The sequence below is a fragment of the Scardinius erythrophthalmus genome, assembly GCF_964197995.2.
Source record: "Scardinius erythrophthalmus genome assembly, chromosome: 15".
Classification (NCBI taxonomy): domain Eukaryota; kingdom Metazoa; phylum Chordata; class Actinopteri; order Cypriniformes; family Leuciscidae; genus Scardinius; species Scardinius erythrophthalmus.
This window is the reverse complement of record NC_138235.1, coordinates 10,661,755-10,684,061: the sequence shown is the minus strand read 5'-3', so window position 1 is coordinate 10,684,061 and position 22,307 is coordinate 10,661,755. Positions and strand designations below refer to the sequence as shown.

General features: G+C 39.7%; 2 protein-coding genes across 5 annotated transcripts in view; one reads left to right on the top strand and one right to left on the bottom strand.

Annotated features, from left to right (window-relative positions):
* Nucleotides 1–2,292: 2,292 nt before the first annotated feature.
* The window catches only part of LOC308703345 (uncharacterized protein), a 39,624-nt gene continuing 19,609 nt past the window's right edge, over nucleotides 2,293–22,307 (bottom strand). Inside the window, exons 1-5 of one of the 4 annotated variants that reach the window (XM_081386761.1) lie at nucleotides 4,582–4,718; nucleotides 4,450–4,488; nucleotides 4,215–4,334; nucleotides 3,053–4,087; nucleotides 2,293–2,986 (exon numbers count right to left, since the gene is read on the bottom strand). In XM_081386761.1, coding sequence (XP_081242887.1) covers nucleotides 2,577–2,986; nucleotides 3,053–4,087; nucleotides 4,215–4,334; nucleotides 4,450–4,488; nucleotides 4,582–4,639 — 1,662 coding nt within the window. In that variant the 5' untranslated portion in view covers nucleotides 4,640–4,718 and the 3' untranslated portion in view covers nucleotides 2,293–2,576. Of the gene's footprint in view, nucleotides 4,088–4,214; nucleotides 4,335–4,449; nucleotides 4,489–4,581; nucleotides 4,719–22,307 lie in introns of those variants that run through there. The other 3 variants (XM_081386762.1, XM_081386759.1, XM_081386760.1) reach the window with 3 other exon arrangements.
* LOC308703347 (actin, cytoplasmic 1-like) overlaps nucleotides 20,937–22,307 on the top strand; it is a 40,026-nt gene continuing 38,655 nt past the window's right edge. Inside the window, exon 1 of the mRNA XM_081386764.1 lies at nucleotides 20,937–21,261. The gene's annotated coding sequence lies outside the window, so the exon portion shown is untranslated. The remainder of the gene's footprint in view (nucleotides 21,262–22,307) is intronic.

The window sequence follows — 22,307 nt, the reverse complement described above, 5'->3', positions numbered from 1 at the left end:
GAATTTTATTTTATTTTATCAATTCGGGGTAGGTACGCGAAGTGAGTTTCCCGACAACGCTTTATCTGTAGAGTGGTAAAGGGACACTCCATAGGGAGAGACTAGTCTGTCGAGTTCACGCGCGTGATCATAGGTAACTAAACCTATGCGTGTGAACTCGACAATCGATTACTATGGACTTCGACCAAAAACAGGAAATAAATACAGGTATGTGCGCTGGCTGAAATAACAGAATTTTTATTAATATCTTTCACATCTACTGCAGTCAGATTCACCCGTGATCACTCTGAAGGAATCACTCACATGGCTGGGCACTTGTAATGACACATCAAGGATGTTAAGAGGCTAAAAGCAGGTTTAAAACTTGCCCCAGTGAAGTCAACAGGGTGCAAATTTCAAAAAGAGGATAACACGGTGTAGGCAACACCGATTTTTGTCGTTGTTCTCTGTATTGACAGCACTCCAAATTTACAAAAAAATTAGCTCAATGTTAAAATTGACCGGAGTTCTCCTTTAATACAGAGCTGCGCTTGCTGAACGTCTGAAACTAAAGTCTGGATCAGTACCAACTATCTTTGGCTCAGCTACACACCTCGGACAAGTAAGTCAACTAATGATATATAAGTGTGTTGCTTTACTGTTTATGGTTAACTAGCTTGTTACACATAGAATGTGGCTTTCACATTAGCTATGCAGCTATGCAGTTACTTGCGCTAATGTAAAGGTAGACAGCATCAAGTATGTGTGTGAATACACACTCTGTAACGCAGGTGTTGTACACTTCTTTGTTATTTGGATAACCGTTTTCCTGTTGGTTATATGGCCTGCGTGATATCTGCATTTCAAGATTGCAGAGCTTGATGTAATTGTAATAAGTTAAATTACAGACGTTACAGATCTCTCATGAAAAGGCAACAGTAGGTTAGCGTTAGCTACATGATAAAAACTGTAAACCATCCGAATAAAGTACCGTATCCAGACATAATATTTCAAACTAACCATTCGGAAACGTCCTGCTGGAGCTGCTGAGTTGCTACTTCTTCATCCGTTGCTTCTCCATGCGGATCAGATTCTGGGTCAAACTGAAATGCTTGAACGACTGCGTGTCTTCGTGCCATTGCAATATATCAAACATAAACATGGTACCGTTGCCGTAAGATGGTCAAGGCCACACCCACCCTCCACCTTGAACCGCCTTTCTCCTCCTCATTAGCATTTAAAGCTACAGACACAGAAACGGCCCGTCTGAAGGAAGCTCATTCTGGGACTGGCTTGTAGTGGCTATAATTCTGCACCGAGGCTGCATTTTTGGAAAGAGATTTCAGATACAGTACTAGGGACCACTAAGGCCTATATTAAAGCCTACAAAAAGTAGCATGTCATGGGACCTTTAAAAGAAAATATCTCCCTTTGCTTTGAACTTTGAGCGTTGTAACTTTACAAATGTTGTTTATGCTCAAACAGCAACATTACACACTAACTAAAGTTTGAAAAGTGAAATCAAAATCAACTACCTCTTTAAAATCCGACAGGAAAAAGAATTACTGTTGCTTTTGTATCTGTAGGAAATTAAAATGACCAAATAAATTGTGATTAGTAATTAGTGTTTATTTAACCGCTGTGATGGTGGTTACGGCATCTATCTCTGCCCTTCCATCTGGCATCCTCCCATTCCATACAGTAATCTGCTTCATTTTCGGCAGGAGCGATGATGGAAATCCTAAAGGAAATTCTAATTATTCGGTTACTTTCAGAGGTCACAGCAAGATGTTATCAAGTGAACGTTATTTACCAGATTACCTTGTTTAAACCGATTTCTCCACCACTGACCTGCAATCCTGAATCTCTTCTTTGATGGATCTCACAGGTTTGTGTCCGGGAAACACAAAAACTCTCAGAAAAACTTTCCTTCCCACTCTGAAACAGTGGCCTTACTAATGTGCTTTGCATCTCCGATGATAGAAAATTGAAAGAATGAACAAACTACAAAAATTCTTTTCTTACTTGCCTTTTTTTGTTGTTTCCTGTCAAAATATCTAAAAATTCTTAAATCAAGATGCATTTATTACATAAGAAAAACTCTGGGTTTACCAAAGAAAACCTGCTCCCGACTAGGTTTGGTTCACAAAGTAAGTTACCATGGTAAATGAGTACAGAGTACAAGTTACCTATCTTTCAGAAACGGGCTTGATTTACTCTGCTTTCTAGGGTTTGACATACCTCCCATTCTGAAATGGAAAACCCAGAGTTTCCCTCATTTCAGGGTTAACATACTCAAGAGTTTTCACTTAACCTCCTTTCTAAAACAAGCCCCTGGATATTTATTAACTAACATTCACAAAGATTAATAAATACTGTAACAAATGAATTTATTAGTTAATGCACTAACTAATGTTAATTAATGAACCTTATTGTAAAGTGTTGCCATTTTTTTATTATTATTTTTTAAGCAGCACTTTGAGAAAGATAACTGGTTTTATTGACTAAAAATGAGCTCTGAAAGTGGCAGATGTAGAGGCGGACAAATCTACTATGAGACTTTAGAGCACAAGCATTCAGTCAACTTCCCATCAACCTCAGTGGGGACATGGTGGGACATGGCTAGATTCGGTCAACTTCCAATCCAACTCAGCAGGGACTTGGCTGGACTGTTCACCTGGGACATGGCTGGATTCTGTCAACTTCCAATCCAACTCAGCAGGGACTTGGCTGGACTGTTCACCTGGGACATGGCTGGATTCTGTCAACTTCCAATCCAACTCAGCAGGGACTTGGCTGGACTGTTCACCTGGGACATGTCTAGATTCTGTCAACTTCCAATCCATCTCAGCAGGGACTTGGCTGGACTGTTCACCTGGGACATGGCTGGATTCTGTCAACTTCCAATCCATCTCAGCAGGGACTTGGCTGGACTGTTCACCTGGGACATGGCTGGATTCTGTCAACTTCCAATCCATCTCAGCAGGGACTTGGCTGGACTGTTCACCTGGGACATGACTGGATTCTGTCAACTTCCAATCCATCTCAGCAGGGACTTGGCTGGACTGTTCACCTGGGACATGGCTGGATTCTGTCAACTTCCAATCCATCTCAGCAGGGACTTGGCTGGACTGTTCACCTGGGACATGGTTGTATTCTGTCAACTTCCAATCCAACTCAGCAGGGACTTGGCTGGACTGTTCACCTGGGACTTGGCTGGATTCTGTCAACTTCCCATCAGTCTCAGCAGGGTTAGCTCTAGACTCTTCAGCTGGGACATGGCGGGTCTCAGTCAACTTCCCATCAGCCTCATTGGGGAAAGGTCTGGACTCTTCAGCTGGGACATGGCTGGATTCTTTCAGCTTCCCATCAACTTCAGTGGGGACAGGGATGGATTCTTTAAACTTCCCAATAACCTCAGCATGGACATGGCTGGACTCTTCAGCTGGGACATTGTGGGTCTCAGTCAACTTCCCATCAACCTCAGCAGGATTAGATCTAGACTCTTCAGCTGGGACATGGCTGGATTCTTTCAGCTTCCCATCAACCTCAGTGGGGACAGGGCTGGATTCTTTAAACTTCCCAATAACCTCAGCATGGACATGGCTGGACTCTTCAGCTGGGACATTGTGGGTCTCAGTCAACTTCCCATCAACCTCAGCAGGATTAGATCTAGACTCTTCAGCTGGGACATGGCTGGATTCTTTCAGCTTCCCATCAACCTCAGTGGGGACAGGGCTGGATTCTTTAAACTTCCCAATAACCTCAGCATGGACATGGCTGGACTCTTCAGCTGGGACATGGTGGGTCTCAGTCAACTTCCCATCAACCTCAGCGGGATCTTGTCTGGATGCTGTCAGATTCCAATCAACCTCATTGCGGAAAGGTCTAGACTCTTCAGCTGGGCCATGGCTGGATTCTTTCAGTTTCCCATCAACCTCAGCAGGGACTTGGCTGGTCTCTTCAGCTGGGACAGGGAGGGTCTCAGTCAACTTTCTATCAACCTCAGAGGGGATAGGTCTAGACTCTTCAACTGGGACATGGCTGGATTCATTCAACTTCCCATCAACCTCAGCAGGGACTTGGCTGGATTCTGTCCAATTCCCATCTACCCCAGTAGGGAGTAGAAAAAGAAAATTTGTATTAAAAAAAGGCTGAGATTATCTTTCCTCATGGTCAATATCAACCTCATAGCATCAGTAGTTATAATAATTTTAAAAAAGATAAAGTGTCACCTGTTTGGACAGTTACCCCAGATGCATTCTGCAAAGACATCAGAACAGCTATATTACACTTCACTACCACTGGCCATGTTTGATTTTGTTTGTTCAAACGAAGAAAACACAAGGGGCCATCTGGAAAACAAAAGGTATTATTAACTTTAATACAAGAAGTCATCAGGCCTTGTAAAAGTTAACTATGCATAGTGTAAAGAAAAGCATTGTTAACCACTATACAAGGGTTACAAACCTTTGCTCAATGAATAATTCCCAACTGGAAAAGCAAATCCTGAAAAAAAATATGTAAGGTTAAAAAAAAAGAGAAAGTTACATACATATATAGCATATTTAAAACATTGCATTGAGGTGAAAACAACATTACCATTGAGCACCAGTTGGTGACACATAAATACTAAAAACATAAAGTTTGAAACTGCCATCTTGATTACAGATGAAACAATCACCAATCTATCTATACTTTCTAAAACAGGCTCCAAGCCAAGGCTTTTAAAATAACAGATTTTCATCACCTGGGTTTCTTGTTACAGTGAAATTAGTGACAGAGGACCTGCTCGTTAACATTCCTGTGCACTCATTGGTTGGTTGTGATTTTCAAAATGTTCAAAGAGGTTTTGACTTTATTTAGTTTCTACAAGAAAAAGGGGCTGTATCTTTAAAACCATATCAGATTATATGATTTTTCCATTAAACCAGACAAGTATTTATCAGACACAAAAACAAAGATGAATAAGGGTGTTTTCACACAGGGCACATTTAGTGTGGTCTGATTCCGGTTGAGAAATCACTATTGTTATTTTCAAAATGTTCAAATAGGTTTTGAATTGATTTAGTTTCTACAAGAAAAAGGGGTAGTATCTTTATGAACACATCAGCTTATATGATTTTTCCATTAAATTAGACCAGTATTTATCAGGCACTAAAACAAAGAAGTTTGCACGCTGGGCACATTTGCTCCAATTCCAAGCGTGATTGTTCCTGGTGCCCCCTGCAGCATTGGGCTGGTTAACATTCAACTTAATTATATCAAAACCTTGTGCATTTGCATTCATTTTATGTGTAGGAGCATTCATTCTTTGTTATTTCTTATTGTTTATTTACTGTCACATGGCTACAGGTGATCACTTCCGTTTTTTTATTATTTCCTTTGGCGGATTGTTTGAGCTAGTGTTGGAAGGGGCGAGTGGCGAGAGCTAACTTTCTGTTGACTGTATTGCATCAAAAGCAAGCTAAGATCGTCAGTCTTCCTTTTGTTGAAAATGACAACTGAGTGTAAAAAAGTCAGCCATCCCACTACCTATCCCCTATGTAGCTATCAGAATGCCGCTAATATAAGTCAAGAGAAAACGATGCTTTGTTTTCAAGGATATTCCTTTCATGCCCTGCACTGGAACACAGTTGTGGATCACGAGAGGAAATGGACAAGAGATGCATAGCACTTGGACCGGTATGTGAATCAGATTATTATTTATCTGTTTGCTGCTTGTCTGTTGGAGACACTATGGTTGGTTGTGCTTGATGTGGAGTGTGAATCTATTTGTTTGGATAAATAATGTGGACCTGAAGTGCGTAGTTTCTGTCGTGTGTTACATGCAGTGCTGGGATTTGTACAATCTGTGTTAGTGATTAAAACATACATTTAAAAGTTGTATGTGCCACTTAGGTTGATTAATAAGAGAAAACTGATGAAGATGGATGGATTTGCCTGCTGCTGTTCCCTCTTATGTTAATGCAAATGTACAAAAGACTCTTCATCAAGGTGAGGAATGTAATGCATTGACTTGTGAGCATTTCATTGATGAGATCAAACCAACCGATAGTATCTCAAATGCATCAGAACAAAGTATACATTTGGAAGTAAGAAAATAAAAAAAAGGACAAGGATGAAATGATCTCCTCCACTTCAATAACAGTGGCATCAGCTCAAGTTGACAGACAGTGGCAACGTTTTTTTAACTCCCGTTTTTTTTACTTCCGGGTCGCTGCTCATGTGGTCGACCGTGTGGCTTGTAGAGTGACGTAATTTAATAGATTTTTTAATCGTATAGTTGTTATGGTGTTTGTTTGTTTATATACTAAGTGCATCTATTTTGATTATATTAAGACAGTCCATGTTATATTGAGAGGATATTGCGTTCTTATGGTTACACGTGGATTACAAAAGACTTTTCTGGTCATTGGTCTTTTTGCGTTTTCTGGAGAACGTTTTTGGTCTGCCAACTGGATATGATCTCCCAGATAATTTGCGACTTGTACTGTATATCCAAGGGATCTTCTGCTGCAGCTGTAATTCCACCCTCACCAGGTTATTGTTACAGAAAGGATTCCAGAGGAAATAACACGTAAGAGGTCTACCCAGAGGGATTCTTCTGAAAAAAAGAAGGTAACGAGAAGGGGGAAGAAAAAGGGAGGAATACGAGCTAGACTCAAGCGGGAGAAATATAAACATCGATTGCTCCCATCAGTCATTATAGCCAACGTCCGTTCTCTTCGCAACAAAATTGATGAACTGCAAGCTAAAGTGAACTATATGCATCAGTATAGGACTGCTTCCATTTTAGCATTTACTGAAACATGGCTAAATAAGAATGATAATGATGACTCTTTATGTATAGATGGCTTTGGAACTCCCTTGAGACTTGACCGGGACAGTGAGTCTACGGGTAAACAGCTTGGAGGCGGTGTTTGTTTTTATGTGAATGCACGCTGGTGCCCAACGATTGTTGTAAGGGAGAAGTTGTGCACCTCCGACATTGAACTTTTGGCTGTATCTTTACGCCCTTTTTATTTGCCCAGGGAATTTCCGCAGCTTTTTTTTATATTGGTTTATATACACCCGAGAGCAAATGCTGCCATAGAGCATATTAAGAATACCTTAGATAGACTGGAATTAATATCTCCAGATTCTCCCAAATTCATTCTGGGTGATTTTAATCACTGTGAGGTAGAAAAACCTCTGAAAGGTTTCCAACAGTATGTTACATGTACTACTCGTCTGGGGAAAATACTAGATAAATGCTATGGCTCAATTTGAGGTGCATATAAATCTATTGCTCTCCCACCATTGGGCTCTTCTGATCACTACTCTGTATTACTCGCACCAGCCTATTTGCCAGTCATTAGGAGGACAGAGAAGGTTGTAAAGGCTATTAAACAATGGACTTATGATAGCATCGATAGATTAAAGGGATGCTTTGAAATAACTGATTGGAATATGCTCATAGCTTCGTCAAGTGATATTAATGAGCAAGGGGACATAGTGACATCATATATCTCCTTTTGTGTGGATAACATCATTCCCACCAAGACGGTTACCATCTTTCCCAATAATAAGCCCTGGGTAACCAAAGAACTCAAGGAAATTTTAAATAAGAAAAAAAGAGAGTTTTTTACACTGGCTCTGAGTTTGAGAAAAAGGAAGTTAATAGAGAGGTTAAACGTGCCATTAAATCTGCTAAATTGAGATATAAAAACCAGATTGAGCAAACATTTACTCAGGGGAACCTCCATACAGCCTGGCAGGGTCTTAAGAGTATGGCGGCAGTTAATATTGCTCCCACTGCCCGTAAGCACATTCAGGTTGCAGCAGTGCCGGCCTGAGCCTTTTGGGGGCCCTTAGCAGAATTTGATTTGGGGGCCCCCTCCCACCACACGGAGTCACCTGTTTGGCGATTATTGACACAAATGTCACGCTATAATGTTACATTATAAATTAATACAATAAGGTTATGTATTAATACAAAATAAATACTTAGATACCATTTTAAAAAATAGATACTTAAATAAAAATGTTTTAACTTTTTCTTTACTCTTTTACTAACTCTTTGAAACTTCTGAAAACAAATTGTCACAAAACATATTAAAAAACATTTATTGCAAAATATCCTCCAACGTTTTGCAACACTTTGCAGTTTGAATGATGTCTTGTATGAACATGACGGAGTATGTTTTTTATGTTTCCACTGTTCGATCACGCCCGCGCCTCACACACACACACACACACAAAACATATTCCAGCATTGCAATCTTGACATCGCAGCCTGTTCGTTATAGCCGTAATAAAATATAATAATAAAATAGTCAACCTAACATGTAAAAATTACCCTGCTCTGTTTAAATAGTCAGTAGTAGCCTACAATTCGTACCATTCAGCGCTGCGTAGCCTAAGCACCGCTCCACTGTGATGTTTCCACATTTTTGCGCATGTGAAGAGAATGATTTTTTCCCTTGATATTGGAACGTGGGTGAAGTACAAAGAAGCCTATAATAAAGAATAGTTTACCATCCAAATCCATCTATTAATGCAAATCCATCTATTAATTACCATCCTAATCCAAAATTAATGTTGGAACATTTTGATTCTAATGAGAGATACGTGAGCCCTGTTCTGTTCTGAATATCATTAAATTTAGAGGATAAATCATTGATCAAATCAAATTTTTGAGACATGGCTTAACATTACTGTGACTTTGCGCACAAATTGTCTATGCACGCGAGGTTATGCGCATGACTCAAACACTGGCAGACACAGCAGCAGTTGTAGCAGGTATATTGATCATGAAATCAGAATTTTCTTGTCTTGAATTATTAATCCATTCATTCATTTATGTCACTTGTTTAATTTAATTAATATAAAAAAATAAAATAAAAACTTGCTTGGGGACCCCCTGGTGGGGGTTTCAGACCTTGTTTCAGAACTCCATGGCTAGTGGTGTAGTCCCTCACTTATGGAAACATTCCACAGTTATTCCAATACCTAAAAAGAGTTCCATAAAAGCCCTAAACGAGGCCTGTTGCACTCACCTCTCTTGTGATTAAGGCATTGGAGAGGATTATTAAAAACTATATTACTAAAGTAACCGACTCACAGTTGGATCCACTTCAGTTCGCCTATCGCACGGGTAGAAGGGTTGATGATGCAAAGGTGTTTATTACAGACCTTGTTCATAAGCATCTTGAGTCTCCTAATTCCACAGCCAGAATTTTGTTTGCTGATTTTTCTTCGGCATTCAATACCTTACAGCCACATATTCTCGCTGAGAAACGTATTAGTCGTTTTCATCTGGAGGACCAGATGATTTTATGGATAATTGATTTTTTGACCAATAGGTCTCAACGAGTGCTGGTCAATAACATCTTTTCTGACCTCCTATTTACTTCAACTGGCTCTCCCCAGGGTTGTATCCTTTCACCACTGCTCTTCATTTTGTATACTGATGATTGCAGATCTAACCTACCTGATTGTCATCTAATTAAGTTTGCTGATGACACCGTTTTACTGTCTCTGCTCTCAGGCCCTTCACAGCATCATGGCCCAACACTTCAGAAATTTGTTGAGTGGTGTGACATCTCTCGTTTGGAACTTAATGTGAATATGACCAAAGAGATGGTGGTAACCTTTTCTAATAAGCAGAGGCAGATGGCTATGGCAGCCCCTACTGTTATTCATGGAAAACCAATTGAGATTGTCAAGGAGTACAAGTACCTGGAGACAATTTTTGATAGCCTGTTTAAATTTGCTTCTAATACAGAGGAGATATTGAGGAAATTTCAGCAGCGGCAGTACCTTTTAAGGAAGCTTAATTCCTTTGGAGTTAGTAAGAACATTCTTATCATGTTCTACTACATTGAAAGTGTCACTACATTTTCTATTGTCTGCTGGTTTCATTCTATTAGCCTTCATAATAGAAATAGTCTGGAGCGTACAGTTAAAGTCTGTTCAAAAATAATTGGACTCCCTATTAGGGCTCTTTCTACTGTAAGTGATCAGCAAACATTGAGATTGGCTGGAAGGATTTTACAAGACACTTCACATGTCATGTTCTCTGTTTTTGAGTGGCTTCCTTCAGGGCGACGGCTTCGTTGCCCATGTTGTAGGACTCAAAGGAGGAAGGCAACTTTTGTTCCAAAAAGGCAACTTTTGTTCCAAAATCAGTGCAGCTTTTAAACTCTCAACCATTACTTGAGAGTCGAAATCTTAGTGAATTTTTTTTTTTTTTTTGTACTCCGTATACATATAATTACGTATTTATTTATTCTTATTTATGGTATGGACTAGTTGTGTTTTTAAGGTATCCACTTGTAGTGGAGTTTTATTAATATATACTTTGTGTACACTGTAATTATTTATTTAATGTTGATGTTTTTATGTATATTGTTTACGTGACTCTACATGGCCTCAATAATTGCCCCTTAGGGACAAATAAAGCGTTATGAAGTGAAATGAAATGAAATGAAATGAAAGTAGAGTCACAGTTTCTGTCTGTTAATAATTCAACAAGAGGTGCAAGAAATAAGGAAAGTACTTCTCAGCTTCACTCTTTGCTTCAACCAAGGTCCATAACACCATTACAGTCTACTTGGTACTATACTTGGTACAGTCTGTTAGCTACTCGGTAACCATGGTAGCGATGTACCTGTTTCAAATTAAATTAAATCACTGCCATGTTGGTACAACAACAGAATACTTTGTTTGCTTCTTTTCAGAGATATTCAATCCTTTGGTGGAGATCCTTTGCAATATCAACGCTTCATACGTTCATATGAGAAGGTTGTGGAAAAAAGGGCAAACAACTATGGTTACTGTTTCTATTTTCTTGAGCAGTACACTCAACCTAGATAACTTGTCAGAAGATGTCAACACATGACTTACACACAGGGTTACCTGAAAGCCAAGGCCTTACTCAAGGAACATTTTGGAAACAAACTCAAAATATCAAGTCAATATCAAATTTTATTTCTATAGCACATTTAAAAACAGAGTTGAGAGTTGCACCAAAGTGATGTACAGAGCTACAGTGTTCAAATAAAAAGCATTAGAATAGACAAGGCAAAATACAATTATAGACACGTTACACCCGATCTAATCCATTTAATAGATCATATAAAATCAATCAAAAGCGACTTAATTAAAAGCCAGAGAGAATAAATAAGTTTTAAGAGCCGATTTAAAACTGGATAATATATCTTCAGTATACATGGACAAAGTGCTCTCTTGGAAGTCCATAAAGCCTGAGGATATAAAGGCTTTACAAGATTATCATCTTTTTGTAAGGTGATGATAAACGGGGCAACTTATTTGAGCAATGTTGCTTGGGCACTTTCCCATTGAGAATGGGCAACAAATTTCTATCTGGATACTTTAGATGGGCCCTGTTTCTCAACTGGTTGCCTGTTGATGAGAACATTGCCTAGCAACATTGCTCAAACAGTTTCCCTGTGTATCATCACCTTTAGAGCTTGCTGTAATGCCATGGAGGATGTTTGTTATGAAAGAGTTAAACATGGCTACTAACATGCAAATTATTCTTTTTAAAAGTTGCCATTTAGGCCCAGAGACAAATTGAGAGCAGTAGCGTGTGATTTGCAGGAAAACCTGTGACACTGTCACACATGACACATGTTTTAACCACTCGATATATTATAATGATTTTATGTATATTAGAGCAATCACATGACAGGAAACAGGAAATAGCCAGCATAAATGAAGCAGCATGGCAAACAAACGGGATCTCTATCAAGAGGACCAAAACTGGATCGAGGAGTTTCTTTTAAGGACTTTCCATTCCAGCAAACCTCATCACTTTTCATTGGATTATCTCTACAGTTGGATTGTATATACACCGGTGGACACTTTCACATTGGGACAAACAGCACGCAAGGACTCTTAAGGACTGTTTTATGGTATGGAACCAATGGACTCTTTTTAACAGCCTAAGGCTTCTATGTTGTATTGTGTTGTTTTAAGTTCCTTGTGGAAATTGTAAATACACTTAATTTATTCACTTTATTTCTGTTGTCGTCTCATCTTTTAAAACACTTGAAAACCTCTCACAGTTTAATCTGGCCCCAATTTATTCTTGTAACGCTACCGATTAGGCCGATTGTTACAAACTATAATGAACCAGTAGAATTTAAAGACATTGTTGATTTTGTATGCTTGTGCTTGATGCTTGATGCTTGTGCCTTGTCCATTTTTCTAGTATGTGTTAAATCTAAGAATAGAAACAAGATTTTTCAGTGACCTTCTGTACAGAACATCTTATAAGGGACCGTTCGGTATTTATGGAATGGACCACAGGAGGAAAATAGGGGTGGGTCATGTCTTTTTATTCTTTGTTGAGGGAAAGGTCTTTTTTTAGTCTAGGGGGAGGGTCACCCAACTTTTGTATTCATGAAAACAGCAAAATTTCAAAGCGGCTTGTTTGGTGCATATATTTCCATGTAGCTCTCTCAGTCACGGCTCCCCATTGCTAGCAGATGGGTCTGACCCAACAAAAATCCCCCACCCCCATGATGCACCACACCTGACCCTACCCCCACAATCACAGGTAGGCTTATTGTGAACAACGAGCTATTTAAGCTCTTGTGAATACGCACAGATTCACAAAATGGATCACAACCAGCTGAGGACGAAAATACAGACCACTAGCTGGAAGCACAAAAAACGACGAGTTTCACTCCAGACGCTGTCGGGTGAGGAAACAGATTTTTTTTATAGACCATAAAATTTACGATACAAAATTACGAGGAGTCTAGAGAGTGTTGGAGGAGTTGTTGGTACCCTATGAAGACAAGCCATGTGGTGTATTGGATATGGATTTTGCCTTCAAACTGTTTGCGTAATTTTTCGAGAGGCAAACAGTCGAAAAAGACTGGTTCCGGGACTGCATACTGAGTCCCGAATATGGGATACCAGTTTTAATATATAGACGAACAGGCAAGCAGTGGATTATATTGGACGACGGGTCGGCGTCAATGGAGAACATTTTCCTATAGCTTGTGAAAGACGAGGACGAAAAACATGACCAAGACATCGAGGACGTCAATACTGAAACGGTACAGTCTGGTTTTGAGCTACTTTGCATGTGTTTTGTTGAGGTTTCTGGTGTAACGTTGTGACTGGAGCACAGTATCACAGAACAGAAGAGTAGGCCTAGTCCACAGAGCCTAGCCTACTGTACATAGAAAAAAAACATTTTAGAGCTGCGGCTGATTCTGAATTTACATCGTACTCATTCAGGTTAGAGTGAGAGAGATTGAAAGGGGACTTTCAGGCTGAGCCCCCAACGGAATTGTAATATTTTATGTTTTCACTTTCATTTGTCGATTTCATAACACCAACTTCCAGAAACGTCTGTAGGGATGCCAGGTACAGCCTCAGTTTTCTGATATGATATGATCATGAGCAATGGGGTGAAGAATCAGTTATTTCATTGAACATATCCTAAAATGTATCTACGTATATAAAACTCTTGTGGGATCACATTCATTTTCATTTTAAGATTATTAAAAAGTGTGTATGTGTGTGTGTGTGTGTGTGTGTGTGTCAGAGAGAGATAATTGTGTGCATTTTATTTCACATCAAAACTGACAAGTTCCTCCAATATTACCATAAAACAGATACAGATTGTTTTCCCTCTCCTTTCATGCCCTGTCTGTTCCCTGCGATGTGTTGACACCTCTGCACAGTTTTTCCTCAGCATTTGCATTTAGTATAAAAGCAGCTCAGCAAATACAAAATTAAACACTTTGCTATGCAACATCATGAAACAACATCAAAAACAACATCATGGAATTGTTTCTAGAAATTCAAACATGCCAGAAATGAGTGAAACTGTGCGCTATTAAGTCAGTGTATCAGTTTTATCTGTGTGCCAAGTATCACAGCCTATTACAACGTAAGTGTTACACTGCTTTTATACAATACTCAATATTGATATTGTTATTCTCTCCGCTAGATACACCGGCTTATTGAATCAATGACCAATGAATATGATCAAAGGGTTGCCACTGCACTGTAAGTCTGTGCTGAAAAAAAGGCATGGCATGACTACCATGAGAGCGAGACAACTCTTGCAAGATCTTGAGGAACGACTGGACAAGTGGGTGCCCAGCAAGTCAGCTGCAGAGGTCTTTGTCTCCCAGAGGCTTGATCACCGCATAGAGAACCTGGAGGCCAGGGTTGACGCTTTGACGGAGCAGATACAAGTAGCTTCCAGATGATGGACTCCAGAAAGAGTTGGTGATCTAGAGAATGAGAGAAGCTTTCAGCAGGAGTCATGAGAGAATGTGAAAAAAATTTAGGTCATCATTATGAAAAAACATTTCATAATGATGCCCATTGAGTGTAATGTGTTGACATTCACTATAGCTTAAATTTATTATGGGAGTGTTATTTACACTTTTGTTGATGCAAGATAATGACCTGTTGTGGTATTAAGCATTTGTACTATTTTCCATGTACAGGCAGCTGAGACACTGTACACCAGACAGCGTTTGAAACAAGCTGTAAAAAGGAAGGCAGACCAGATTGCTGAAGACGAACGCATTAAGAAGAGGGCACGAACTGCGGGTCACAAAACCATGATGGATGAGGAGGATGAGAGGTGGTTGGCTAAGTGTATAGGTAAGTAAATTACATGTATATTTGTTTTTTTTCCTAATAAATGTAAACCTTTATCATTATACTGTTTTATAGTAAATTATGGCTATTGAAGACTATTAATGGAAGACTTGGCGACCAGGATTTTTGTATTCTCTGCTATTTTACAAGGACAAAACTACCGTTCATGCTCGTCGGCATGAAAACGTTCTCTACACCCATCATACAGTGAAGTCCCGGGATCTGCTGAAACCAAGCGGCAACCTCCCTGTCTCTCTCTTGAAACCAACATGGAAGTGAATGAAACGGCAATTCAACAACTGGCCACTTGTGAGTCAAATCTGCATCTCCCCTATGTTGAAATGCCCAACTTTACAGCAGGAAAAAAAACACGTTTACAGCCTGGTGCAAGAAGTGGCTTTGGTCTATACAGCTAATGTTGCCCTTCATGACAATTGTGAGAGGGGTGAATGTTTTTATAACTCATTCATTTAAATTATATTAAGCCTTAAAGTTCTGCATAATTAAGGGTGTCCACTTTTGAGTGACAGGTGGATTCCCGCTGCTGTGGTCATTAGTCATCATTAGCCGTTTGTCTGCTGTCTGTTAGCCATCACGTTACCTCAGCTCATTGTCTGACTGTAAAAATAAATAAATTCGGGAGTGATGCGCTGCCAAGATGGCGACAGTCGGCTACGCCCACTTTAGGCTTCAAAAACGGTCTTCAGAAACCTACGGGTGACGTCACGGACACTACGTCCATATTTTTTTACAGTCTATGGCTGAAACTGGCAAACTACAGAAGGCTGCCGTTGATTCGTGCTGTGTCCACAGTGCATAGCAGAGCAAGAGCAAGACGTCTGAAATCCCTACAGAGCAGGAGACATGTAGGTCTCAATATACATTTCTAGGGCTTTATTGTGTGAGCATGTGACTGCAGTTTCATGTGTGACTGACTGTATGTTTATGTGGGTTAGTTTCAGTGTGCATGAGCGACATGTGCATGTGTGGTTTGAGTACTGAAAGAATTTGTATTCATTTAAATTGTTGGTGTATGCCACTCTTTTTTATTAAACTATGCAGTGTTTAATTCTTTACAGATAGATATGATAGAATATTTTTGTTTTAATGTTTTCTTCAGAATGGTTTAGGACTCTGGTGCTCAAAGAAACCTCCAAAAACAGAGGAAAGAGATAGTGAATGCACTCACCATCAGAGGAAACACGTTTCTCTTGCCAAAGAGCATCTGTTTTGAGTTGAGGCTGGGGAAAGGAGAACGTTTGCTGTGGCCATCAGCATGGACGACAAGGCTTACCTTCGCCCTGGAACCTCAGGTTTGTTGCTGTGTTGAAACGGTAATATTAATGTGCACCATTGTAAATGTAACCCCCTGTGTGGGTGAATAACACAACTATTAATATTTTGAGAGGGATTTCATGGGTCAAGGAGACAGTCGGTTCTCCAACCCCACAGATGATCAGGTTGCAAAAAGGCTACCGGTTCACGACTTTCCAGAGCCTTCCATGTACATCACACCCTCTGCTTTCCATGTGCTCAAGAAAGAACCTTCTCAGTTGGAGGGCCACTGCCTTGGTATCTTCAGATGATTCCAGTATGGCAATAGTCCACCCATAGGCCTACATCAGAACCCATGGGACAACTTGGGCCTCCAATTATATGCGTCTCAGGAGGGAGTGTCCTGATGATTTTGAGGTTCCTGGGACAGCTGTCGAAAAATGAGAGCTCTTCTGTCAGACCAGAGATGCCACAAAGTATTTCCTTGACACCGAAATGGAAGCTGATGTAAAGTGTGTCAATATCACCCCAATGCCCAGGGTTTGTCCCCATTGAGCTGACAGATGCTGGACCTGGAGTTGGTGTTTCAAATTTTGAGGTACTTTTTTCACAGTCAACAAACTACAGAAAGATTTATTTATTGTTTTCTCTGTCTGTGAAAATGTTCTCAATACAAATATTGACAGTTCGACAATGGAAATGTCTTTCAGGCACGTTTCAGAGCAGCAGAAAAAATCTGGATTCATTCAACGGACCTATTGTGTCGGATTCACAGAGCTCGGGAGGATTTCTATGCAAAATGAAGCTGAAAGGCTGAATGCTTGCCTGGGTAAATGTGCTATCCTACAATTATCTTTTAATTGTTCATTTCAGGTGAAGCGATATGTAATGGAGGTACAATCCAGTGGCAGATCTTTTCTGAGACCCATGGTTTGACAGAAACTGACATATCCACAATGACCAGATCAGCCCTTGAGGATCATGCACAGAAGATGCTGGAAAACAATGCTTGGGCTGTGGCAGAAGAAGTCAAACTCACAATTGACCAGTCACCTGCATCAGCAGGATTTACCAGTGTTTACTGTGGGAAAATTCAGGTATGGGGTTCATTAATTCCCATTTCTGCATTTTTTTCCAAAAGGAAAATAAACCCTGGAGGTAGAGTCCACTGCGCTTCAGCCTTGATTCACAGATGAGTTTGGTGCTCACCATGGAGCAATAAAGTAATAAAACCTGGGCTTTCAGCTGACTACCAAAGTAAAAGTCTGGGTCACTCTGCAACGATCTGCTATTCATTCTTGAACAGGGGACTACTGTCCCCTGCCCCAGATGTATTGACTGTGAGAAGTAAAGGACCAATATGTGTGTACATCTTTTTCAGAACTACAGTTCTTCTACAACCGTGAATATCTACAGCGGTACATGACGAGTAGCAAGACCCAGAGATCAGCTGTTCCAGGCCATAATTACTTTCAGAGGATAGAAAGCTTCATTGACAGACATTTTGAGATTGAGACTGTACATGGAGTTCCTCAAGGGAAGTTGCAAAGGTGAGTTTGCTGCATAATTTCATTTGGCTGAATGTTGCTGAGTCCGTTATTGGCTTTTTCTAGAATTCCATTGTTAAGGGACCAGCAGTGGAATTGTTTATTTACTGCCTATAAAAATAAATGTATAATATTTCATCAAAATAAACCATGTGAGCAATGGTGTTGACTTATGAATTTACACATGGTTTGTCTGAAAGCATAATAAAAACACCACATAGATATATAAACAACGTTAAAAAAAGGATTTTCAACCCAGGGGGACTTTAATAATCTTCTGTCATTCATGAAGAAGTAGACTTATTTTCATGTGTTGACTATTAAAGTACTTAATTATAATTTTAACTGTAGTTATTTGATATAATATTAGTTGCATTCCTTGATGAACCAAAACATCACCAATTTGGCACGTGCCTCCAACCTAAACACTGTTGCAGACCAGGTACACCCTTCATGACAATAGTGTTCTCTGGTGGAAGTGTCTCTTTCAGCAGGATAATCACCCTGACTGACTGTTCAGTAATGGTCTGAGGAACATGATGAAGAGTTCAAGGTGTTGCTCTTGCCTCCAAATTCCCCAGATCTCAATCGGATTGAGCATCTTGTGCTGGACCAACAGTTTCAATCCACATCACAACCTACAGGACTTGAAGGATCTGCTGCTCATGTCTCAGTGCCAGATATTGTGTTGTAATCTGTAATGTGAGGTTGACATCGATATCGCCCCCTCAGATATCTGCTTCATCTTCTTTATGTGAGGTGGAGCACAGGTCCTCACTTTATGGAGCACAACAAGAGTATTTTACACAAGCAGGTCTATTAGCATTTCCATTCATCTCAACGACAGTCGTGAATCACAGGTGACATCAATCTGAAGCTGCAGTGGCAATGAGTGACCCCTAATTTCCACCAACTGCGGAACGGCTGCGGATCCGCTCCGGAACGGCGGCAGAGTCAATAGGTTTCCATTAAAGTCAATGGCCCTCATTTATCAAAAGTGCGTACACCAAATTTCCAGCGTACACCTGGCGTACACCCAAAACCACGGTGACTTTGAGATTTATCAATATGGACGTTGGCGTACGGCACGCTCAAATCCTACGCCAGCTCAGGAGGTGGTGTACGCACGCTTTGAGTGCGGGAATGCGCAGAAAAACAATTCCTAACACCACAAAACGCATTGACATACTAAAATATATAATATATTATGACCCACTGTAAAAAAAACAACAACATAGTAATTATAAACTTCAGTGTTTATTTTTGTGCAACATGGACTAAAATGTTTAATTTGTGTGAATTTACCAAAGCATTTGAATTGTAGGCATATGTATTCCTTCAGTTGCGAGCCTGTGCGCTTTACCTGACGATTCAAGCCTTGTTTATACTTTCGCCTGGCTCCGCAGCGCGAGTCTCCGCAGACTGCGCGCGCACCTCTCCAAACGGACGAGGCGAAATACTCGACGCGCTCGCCATTGTACTATTCTTTGAAACGATGGTTAGGCCAGGGTTAGGCCCGGCAGATGTGCACGGACTGGGTTTAGTAATGAAAGGCCCAAAAAAATAATTCAGACTGACAAAATAATAAAAATGCCATTCTTCTTATTTTAAACAAGAATAATAATAATAATAATACAAATAATAATAATAACGACATTCTTCTTCTAAATAACAATAAGCGTCATTAATAATAAATATTATAATAAAAAATAATAATAAAAATCTAGAAATCAATTTTGTTTCTTTCCACTTCCCTGTTTTCGCTTTCTCTTTCTCAAAGAAGTTTCTCTTCTTTGCCGTCTTCCGTGTGTCCATGGAGTAAAATGAGGGCGTGGGGGGAGCGGAGACTTGAATATTTAGGGGCGTGTTATTCTAATTACGATCGATTTCAGCCGCGGCATTTATCAAGGGCAGGTATTGCGTACACCAGAATTTCAAAGGTACGCACAGCTTCATAAATCAGGCGATGAGAAGAGTGTAAGCATAATCTTACGCCAATATATACGCCCGTTTCTACGCAAGATTGATAAATGAGGGCCATTGTGAGTATTTTCACTGACTGCAGAACGGCTGCGTTCCGACTCCGGCGATCCGCAGCCCTCCGGAGCAGATACGCAGAGCTTCTATTTTTGCCGGATGCCGGAGAGCTCCGCAGCAATTCAGCACTTATATCGCGCGATCATACGTGAATTCGCGAGATCTCGTGGGTCCTCCTGAGTCCTCCTGACTTCAGCTGTTAGTCATGGCCGCAGCCGTCCCGCAACAAATCCGGACCTGGTGGGTATTGAAGGACAGCGGAGCACGGAGCCGACACGCAGCGGAGCCGATCCGCAGCCGTTCCGCAGTTGGTGGAAATCCGGGTTGACGTCATGATATCTCTGATTGGCTGATGGAACAACAGGAACACACACAGTCCCAAAAAAACCTTCACTAGTAGCCGCGTTTCCATTACCCTTCAAATTGCGCAAACTGAGATTGCGAATTGAAAATACGCCAAATGGAAACGCATACATTTCGCAAAAAGTCCCATTTATCGCAAAAGGTGTTTTTTCAGGCAATTTGAAAAATAAATATTTCGCAAACCTGCAATGGAAACAGTTTTTGCGCATTTACAGGTCACCTGACGTAGATGACGCGGTGTGTTTGGACAGAATACGAGACAGATTTCTTTATTAAATTCATATAAGACAAAAGAATTACAGGAAACTGGATTCTAAACCTCAAATAAATGCCACAATCAAGACCTCGAAGCAGATATGAGGGAGAAACACCCAGAAACACCTCATATCATAAGTATAAAAAGGGTTGTTCCTTACCATTAATGCTTGGAAAACGCACATAAATCTCCTTCGATTAATAATAATGGCTAGTGCGGCGGCTGGGATGTAGTACATAAACCTACCAACGTCCATTGCCATGGTTTTTGGAATGATTTTATTTATCGCGAGAGGAAAAGCTTAAGTTTTAGTCACATAACATCATTTAATGGAAACGCCGTCAATTCGCAATAATTTTTTGTCAACATTTAGAAAATCGCAAAAGTTTTGCGCAAATCTGTAATGGAAACACGCCTACTGACTTTCATGAGCTGTGACATCAAAGGCAGCAGACAGAGAAAAATATGTGCATTCCATGCACAGAAAATGTTAATTTGCTAACCAGCCAACCCTTGACTCCTTGGTTAGATGTCCTAAATGCCCATAAGTCACCCTGACTCTGGCTTATGCTGCCATCTACAGGAGAACACCCAAACCGAGCTGACCCTGAAAGCTCTACAGCAGGGGTCCAACCCTAATCAAACACTACTGAACAAGGTCTTCAGGATTCAGAGAAAGACATCAGGGTTGAGAAGAAAAGTTAAGAAGCCATGGTTTTCCTGACTGCAGTCATGTGATCAATATCTGGGAACATCTGGGAATTTATTCCCTTGCCATTAAATTGCTTTTAATTGTTATGCAAATCAGATACAAAAGCCAATCAAATGTATTCATTGTGACTTAAAATAGGGTAATTTACTAACAGGCTATTTGACCTTTTACCAGTTAATTGATTGCTGGTTAATTCAAATGTAATTTTAAAACACTTCATACGTTTTCTACAGTGAAAACAGCCATCTTATTTAAATACTGAGACAAAGAAATGGGCGATTTACCCAAAGTGAACCAGAAAAGCATCCTGTCCACCGGTCATCGGTCAGCTCTAGCACTCAGTTACTGTTGACAACAGTTCGCGCTTCATGGATTCAGGTCACAGCTCAGATCGCCACGAACAGAAATACCATATATCAGGATGTGATACCAAAGCTATAACAAGGTTGGTAAGTACCCTATTTGTTTCAGTGCTGTGTAGTGTTGACTTAATCTAGGGCTTAAATTTCAAATAAAGTAAAGAAGTAATAAAACACGCTATCATCTGGGGATGTAGTACATCAAGCTCCTCGCCACTAGAGGTCAGGCATGCCAAAATAACCAACGGTTTCTGTCGTCTGTCGTGTTTGTTGACAAGTGTTTATAATTTTAACAAAAAACTGTCTAATTTCTTTTGTAAATGAACAAACTATCATCTAAATATTTAAGGAATATTTTCTGTGGGTAGTCCTTAAGTGTATGAGAAGAACTGAGTTAAAATCTCTGGTTAAAAATGTTGGTTTCATGATAAATTGTGATTACTGGCCCTTCCCTGTTTACTAAGATCGATTCTGTATTTTCTTGTTGTCTTGATTTTGTCATTTCTATATCTAAATATATTTGTGAGATTTAGTAAGCTGAAACAGTTTTATGGTTAATTGATCTAATTTTGTGTCTCTGGATCTATAAAATTGTATTGTGTTTAGTAAACTTGTTTTTGTGTGTCTATTTGTTAATGAGGGATTTGTGGACGCATGTCTTTAGATTTGTGGAGTAAAAGTTTGTAGTTTTTATGTAGAAATTACTTTTTTTTTTTTTAGACCCGTGGGGTAAGATGGGCCAAGTGGCATGGTGTTACTAGAGTTATTATTTTTAAATGTAATATTTCTTTTTTAATTAATTGGGTTATTGTTCAGTATTTCCAAGAATTAGATGTAGGCCTACTTTTCAGGCATTTTCGCTTTCATTAAAACGTATAGGTAAGTTGAGTGAGATCGTTCAATTTGCATAGTGTTGCTATTATTACATATCTTCAATTAAAATATGGGCAATAAATAAGTAAATATTCACATGCCTGTTCATAAGTGATAGAACAATTTCATCTTTCAGATTAATCTCTTTTACTGTCATTCTGCTTTGTCTGTCATTGCTATTCAATTATTAACTAAATTGTCAAAATAAAATATTAAATACAATAATTTAGTATTTTGCATTTACATACATAAAACACTTATAT